Here is a 7,655-nt window from a genome sequence, read left to right as displayed (position 1 = left end):
CCCTTCACCTTGAAGTTACTGCTAGTTATCTTCCCAAGCTCCATTTGCAGAGAGGCATGCCCTGGCACGTCAGGAGCTTAACTGCTTATTCTTTATTTTCACACAGTAAGAGACCTGTTTGCTCAGTTACTCAGAGGGAAATTGCATACAAATCCAAGTTGAACATTTCATGACCTGGCACGGCTCTAGAAGTACTCAAAATTTTAAGAACAAAGGAGTTACAGCAGGTTCCTATTCAGGAGATCTGTATCTCTGAGCTTCTGCTGGTGGCATCAGGACGGCAGCAGCCTGACACCTGGAGAGTTTGTTCACTTAAAGCAAGCTGGAAAAGGGTTCCCTTGGTTAAATAAATGGGACAGTCATAGTTTGTTGCATACATAACCTTTATGCTAGAAGGAGTATTAACTAAAATATAAAGTTCTTACTCTTTTACTGGATGGATTCTGATAAACACCTGCTATTGTAAATTGGGAGCAGTGCCACTGAGTCCTAAGTAAATTTACAGTGCTAGTGTCTTTTAATAGTTTCTGGCAATGGAAGAGTTCATTTTTACTTGGCTTCAGCTCAGATGAATATATGTACTCACTGGGGCTTGCCTTACTGTTAATGAATGGAAACAGGCACCTTACAGGGACAGATAAATCATATCTAAGAATAGTAACATTCTTGTTCAGACCCATGTGAGAACAGTGTTACAAAGGTATGGGTGTAGCATAAACAGCAGCTGCTCTTATGCCTGATACCTGGAAACTCAAGAATGTAGATATTTTTCCAACTTTTTGCTATCCAGTGAATTTTCAAGTGGGTGGCACTGCATAACCCTGAAAACAGTTTCTATTCTCTGCTGCGATACAAACCCACACTGTTGAGAAGCCAGGTTTCATCTGCAGCGAAGTTTCTGGTAACACAGGCTCTGTGTGCAGTAGATTTTGGCACAAACTCTTTGCCAAGTGGAGTCATGAACACACAAGTTCAGAAAATACAAGGGGAACAGAACTACAGGAGACAAATCTTGAAAAAAGCGTATTTATTTTAAAGTACAACCCAAAGTTGTATCTGTAAGAAATGCACGTGGTATCTTGTTTCTTGCACAAGTCTTGGCTGTGTGCATTTCACTTCAACTTAAAAATGCATTCAGGTTTACAAATGTACAAACAGCATAAAGTGTATTACAGTCTCAACAGAATGCTCTTACATTCAGCCACTTTGCTCTTAAGGTTTTGTGTTGGTTTTGTTGGTATTTTTTGTTGATTTTTTTCCTTTTTTACATTCTTACAACTTGTGTTAACAAAGACAGCCTTATTTTAAAAAAATACTCTGCATTTTAGCACAAAGTGAGTGCCTTTTGATTTTAAATTAGAACTTGGAGGATAACACTGGAAAAAATTTAAAAACCCAAACTTTTCATGAAAGTATTGCATGCCAGGACCATTTTAGAGTTCAAATTGTTTCCTAAATAAAGATGGCAGATGGTAAAATATGAAACCAGTGAAACTGTTCATATTTACAGGCTTTAGCTGTAGTTGGGATTTGTGACCACACCCAGACATTTCCAAGCTTATCTGCAATCTCACACTACCATATCACAGGACAGACTTTGAAAAGGAGCGAGTGATGAAAGCATGACTGATGGGGGACTGGGGCTGGGGGAAGCAACGGCCTGAAAACGACGCTTCAAAAATTTGCATTCAGAATTGTATCATGACCTGGATAAGAGTTCTTTCTTTTTGCTTTAGTTTTCATGAGGATAGTGTGAATTTGACCAAGGATCTGAACTTCTTCTTCCAATTGTTGGGCTCCAAATTCTCCAGGGATTGTAGGTCTGTCCCATGTCTTCGGCAGGATTGGCAACGGTGGCAGCAGCGGGCGGCGGCGGAGCAGCGGTGGAGTTTTCACTACCCATGAGATCAATGCCTGACAAGGCGTTTGTTGGAGTGGTGAAGGGAAGGCCACTGTTGAGATTACTTGACCAAATGGAACTGCTGAATGGAGTGGTGGACCACAGGCCACTGGGGTTGCCCAGGATTGACTGTAGTAAAGACAGAGCAAGGAAAGTGGCTGTTTGGTAAGCCTCAATTTCCACCTTCCAGCCCCCCAAGATAAAAGTATCTGAGCAGCAGCATCAAGAATCCTCCTCTGGAATCCCATCCTCACTGCCACACAGAGCTCTGACCTCTCTTTACTAGAGCTTGCCCAGAGGAACCACACTGCTCCTGCAGCTGACTGCTCCAGGAGCTGCACAGGCTGCAGGGCGCAGTCGCGTTGCAGCTTTCAAGTTGTTTTCACTGCAGCTGAGACATCCCCATAGCAGAGCTAATTTAAGCACTAGGAGTGCTCAACACACAAGGGCCAGAACACTTACGCTTAAACAAACTAGTTAGATGAGGTAAATAAACATGGTTCAAGACTCCAAAAAAAAAAAAAAATAAAGTTGCAATGAAAGATAACAGCAAAGTCCTTTTTTCATCTTTTTTGTTGTTTGCAGATTTATCGCCCTGTAGTCAGACCTTGTCTGTTTTGGATGAATCTACTCGTGTTCAGTCCCACTGTACCTATTCCATATTCCCAGTATGTACTTTTTCCCCACACAGAATTTCTCCAGATGAAGGGAGAGGGGATAGGAGAACTGGCCAATTATCACTGAATTCCATAAAGTCTGTCCTGGCTCCAAGACACTTGGAAGTCTCTGACAAATAGTCATGGTGCAGATGCAGGTGAGTTCCAGCACCTCACAAATGCATCTGAGATATATAAGACAGGTACAGGAAGCCTAGAGAATATATGCAGGGACACAAGGCCCAGGTTCTCTCAACTGTATTTTACTAAAGCCCAAACAGTAGCAAACAGCAAGCAGAGGAACCTGACCCGTGGTGTGGTGGAAAGTGATACCAGGAAGCAGCCAAAGATGGAGATGAGAAAGGTTAGCATAACTTTCTGCTAATATTAGCACAGAACCTGCTACATGTAGGCTTCTGGCACTACATAACCCAGTGTCAACAGATTTAATGTACATAAGCTGTAAATTCAATTTGCAAATACACTGGAAACTTGATACACCCAAAAGGCAGACTTGTTGAGTAAGTGTTGTTAGGTACAAGCATCCTTATGTTTGGATTTAGTGGCTGGAGATAGGGCACCCCTTTCCAAGATCTCTGCCCTCAGATAACACACACTAAAGGTTAACCAGTATCAGTATACCCTGCATCTGAAGATTTAAATAAAAATCCCTTTAGGAAAGAAAACAAGGTAGAATCTGAAAATTTCTTCCTTTTAGGTTTTTATTCTCTGCTCTGGAATGAAGAAGACAGTCTAATCATACCTGAAACTGGCTGGATGCTAACACACCACAAAATTTGCTACCAAGAGTTCTGAGCATTATTTGGGGGTTAACCAGGCCAACAACATCAGGAGTCTATGATGTCACTGAGAAACTGAGCCAGACCAGGGTCACAGTGTACTACTGTCACATAAATAAATGGTTATATTTAAGCTATGCCAGCATTTAGACTACTAAGCCTACAGCATGAAACACTCGCTCTGCTGCTCGGGAACCTACCCTAACACACTAAAAGTCCACCCTATTTCCTGCTGCAGGCAAGAAGCAGGAACTATTTGCTCCTACTTGTCCCAAAAGTGTTTGGGAGATTGTGATAGAAAGGCTTACTCATAAATCAGAAGCAAGCGCAAGCAGGAAAAAGAACAGCAGAGAAGAGCACCTGCTATGCCCTTTCAAGGCTGGTGGAGGAAGGTACAAAGTGGCTGGCAGGCAGAACTACACACAGAGAAACAGAGGAATGGGGAGTAGGAGAATGAGGTTAGAAAGAAACCTGGGGAGAAGTACCAGCAAGGCAGCCAGGCTGAGGGGAGAAGCACAGAAGCAGAGTTGTGCATACAAAGAGAAAGCAAGAGGAATAAGGAAGGAGAACAACCAAAATCTACTCGCCAGAAACCTTCCTAGAAAAGGGGTAACACAGGAGCCACTGCCTAAGTGCTGTTTGCAACAATGGCTTTGGCTCTTGTCCCAGAACAGAGGAAGGGGCAGGGCCCTGGCCTCGTACCTGCTCTCTTATCAGGCACCTAGAGCAAGGAGGCTCAGTAAGAGGAAAAGCCAAGCTTTCCTGTTCTGGCTCGCCATACCCACTTGAAAATACCCCTATAATTTATAATAGCCTTGAGTATTTCAGTCAGTTTGCTGCTTGCTTCTTGTTTATGTGATCTTCTCCTTGAGTAAGCTCCTAAAATATCTCCTCCCAAATCAAAGTACTTAAATGGAGTACCTGACACTTCTTCTATATCATTTGTCTGGCTTCCATCTTGATGCTTCCTGAAGCACACTTCTAAATATTTTTCAGAAGCAGCTGGGAAATACGAGTTGAGAGCTAGAAAGCTTGTTCTGGTTGTCCTCAAGCCCTCCCTCTATCAAATGCTGAGAACCTGCCCTCCATGTGACCAAAATCCAAACATCTTTCCTTACATAGTTTCAGTGAGGTTCCAGCTCTGGCTGTAACCACATGACAAGGGTGGGAATCTGCAAGCCTGTGTCTATAAGAAGCTGTGTGACCTTCTTTGGCTTCCCCTGTCCCTGCCTTCCCCCACTCTATCTGAACTGCTCCCAGGTGAAGTAAACACTGCCTCTTACTCACTACAAAAACATTTTCAGAAGTCAACATGAAAAAGAATTTCAGCTGGCAGTGAATACAGCTGTTGCAGCATAAGCTCTAGTCTGACACAAGGACAACAGTGCAGCACTACAATCTGTAAAGTTGGGGTTTTTCTTCTTCTCTTGCCATACTCAAAATCTTCATCAAAATAAGTAGTCAGTTTAAAGATTTCACTTTGTGTTCAGTTCTTTAGTGTTTTTTCCTAAACTGAAAAGAATATATTTAAGGTCTTTTAGATAGTTTTTTCTGGGACCTTTTGTTAATTTACAAACAGGTGCAATATTGCATTCAGAAAGCAGAATCAAAGTGTGAAAGTTATCATACTGCCTATTTTGCAACTGTCCATCAAACCTGAAGTAACATATGCAGTGTCCAGCCCTGGCACAGGAGCAAACCTGAAGGATGTGGGAGCAGAATACACTTTTTTAAGTGCTGCAAGGTGCTCTTGACAAATATTTTTATGGGAAGCAGTATACATGGATTCATCATTTGCAAGTGAGGACAGTAATAACTCTTTTTCCAACAGGCATATCAACTTAAATACACCAAGATGAATATATGTAAATTCCCTCTTCTTTTATTCTTCACCTTATTTCTTTTCATCCCCAAATCCTCTGAATTAAATTATATGGCACATACAGAACAGGTTGGTAACAGTAATAAACCATTGTATTTGGATGGACTGAATACTTACTGCAGTTGTATGAGTGGGGGAACTTGAGCTTGTTGGCCAGGATGGTACAGAATCTGTAGCTGAAGGATCCCAGATGGATGATGGAACATTATTGAACTCATTCCAGTTTCTCTGAACATCCTGCCCATAAGCAGATCGAGCTAAACCAAGCTTGCTAAAAACCTCTAAAAATAAAATGAAGTAAAAATGAGTACATTACTCTTCCTCTTTTCCCAAGAGCAATACTTTTCACTGTTATTTCCCCTATTTTTCTAGCAGATCCTGCTGCAGTGATATTAGAAGAGGTCACACAGTAATACAAATCTCATCTCATGTAACCAGCATCAGACAGGGCCACAAAGTTTGTCATGGTTATAGTGGGGAAAGAATTGAATCCGTGCTGTGAGTAATTCAGTTCAGCCTAAGCACAGCAGCATTCAGAGTCCTGGCAGTTCTTTGTGACTGCAGCACTTCTTTGCCTTGGAGCACCCCCTTTCCAGGTGACTCCTGGGAAGAAGCAGCACTGGGAGTGCCCCAGCCCTCACTACATCTCTGCTATGAGAAGGAAAAGGGAGCACCAGCAGTCATGGCTTGCCTGTTTCTCACACACAGAACTGATCCCAGGCCTTTTACTGATGCCCTCAGAGCCACGGATGCCAAGTGTTGCTGATAAAGAAGAAAGAACCCACAGCAGCAGCTGCCACTGTTTGCATTTCCAGCAGACAAACTGTTGCAGTAAATAGCATTTTATCAGTAGACACCGATGCCACATCCAAAGTTTACTTTGCTTATCATCTTTTCAGCCACCTCAAAACACACCACACGTGCCCAAGTACACAGAGCATCCACACCCTGCAATTTCAATGCCTGGCCACCTCTATTACATTGATGGAAATTTACCCAAATATTTAAGTACATTAATTAATTAATTGCTGGGTTTAGTATGCACCAGTTCATTGTGCAGTTATACAAATACTGCAGGAAAACACAAGAGGAAACCAACACGAGGGCCGGGCTACTGCCTCACTTAACAGAGCCATGGTTTTAGGCAGGTGTTTATGCTCAGGAAACCACAGGCCTACTGGCACATTTGTGGGACCTACAGTAAAGTTTTGGGGGAGGGATGGAGAGGAAGAAGACTAAGGAAATAACCCCCAAAACCCAGAAATTTTACTGCAGCAGAGAAACTCCAAACCCAAGCATTTTCAGTCCATCAAGCACTCTGTGAGATTTCACTTTCTCTGGAGTGAAACTCAGAATATAACAGCAAATTTTTAACAAATGCTCCTACATAGCCTTTCCTTTTAGGAGTGAGGATGGAAACACTGTATTTAGACCAGTGGAATGAAGACACAATATCTCTCTACCTGTATTTGAATATGGAAAAATATCTGAACAGGAGAACTCACCTCCAGTTAAGTTAAAAGAGTGTCCAAATGCAGAGAAGGAGTTGAGAGGTGTGAAATCAGGACTGCTGGGATTGCTGATAGGACTCCACAAACCCGAACTACATTTTACAGAGGAACAGGAAGGCAATACACTACTTATTAACACAATTCTATTGACAATATTGACTTACTGATCTATAGACAAAAGTACGTGTGTACATATATTTAACTATTATATTTATCTATATCTATATATAAATATATAGTTAAACATACGAAAAAAATAATTAATGGTGATCAAGAGTTAGGAAATAAGTTTGGTTTTCTTTTAACAATAGATTTTGGTGATAAACATTTTCCTGTGTATACACCCACCTTGGAGTAACACAATAATAAAGACAGTGCTCTTTAATCCGTAGAATGAGTATCAAACAAACATGAGAGTTGCTATTTTGATCAGTTGTTCAGAAAACTCATGGAGTCCAAGGCATGGTACAGTTTTTTTCTTAAGCAGATAAAATTTAGTGACTTGGAAGGGATACAAATACACCCTTGGACAAGCTTCTTAAAAGTAACAGCTGAGTTAAGCACTGGAACCAGCGCTTAACTCAGCTGTTAAACTCAACTTAAACTGGTTGTTTAGCACTGGAACCAATGCTAAACATCCACCAAAACAAACAAAAACTCCAATGCACAAACCTCACTCAGAAAGTAATTCCTTTACATTTGGAAACTTGAATTCAAGTCTCTTTTCTACTCCAGAAAGGTTACTGCTTTTTACAACTAACTGCCAAAATGTCAGAAAAGACATGTGCCTCAGAGAATGTGACTGAGTGCAGCTCTGCCCTGCTCCTACTGAAAGCACAAAGCCCACTGATAGTTCTGGTCTCTGTGTTAAAACAGGAGTGAAAGGCTTTGCTGTAAAGCAAGGTA

General features: G+C 41.6%; 1 protein-coding gene across 1 annotated transcript in view; it reads right to left on the bottom strand.

Moving 5' to 3' along the window:
• Nucleotides 1-1,012: 1,012 nt before the first annotated feature.
• TMEM131 (transmembrane protein 131) overlaps nt 1,013-7,655 on the bottom strand; it is a 94,016-nt gene continuing 87,373 nt past the window's right edge. The window contains exons 39-41 of the mRNA XM_030234209.2: nt 6,744-6,841; nt 5,356-5,519; nt 1,013-2,029 (exon numbers count right to left, since the gene is read on the bottom strand). Coding sequence (XP_030090069.2) covers nt 1,733-2,029; nt 5,356-5,519; nt 6,744-6,841 — 559 coding nt within the window. The 3' untranslated portion in view covers nt 1,013-1,732. The remainder of the gene's footprint in view (nt 2,030-5,355; nt 5,520-6,743; nt 6,842-7,655) is intronic.

The sequence above is a fragment of the Serinus canaria genome, chromosome 1, assembly GCF_022539315.1.
Source record: "Serinus canaria isolate serCan28SL12 chromosome 1, serCan2020, whole genome shotgun sequence".
Classification (NCBI taxonomy): Eukaryota; Metazoa; Chordata; class Aves; order Passeriformes; family Fringillidae; genus Serinus; species Serinus canaria.
The sequence above is the reverse complement of the archived record's forward strand: the minus strand, read 5'-3'. Positions and strand labels throughout refer to the sequence as shown.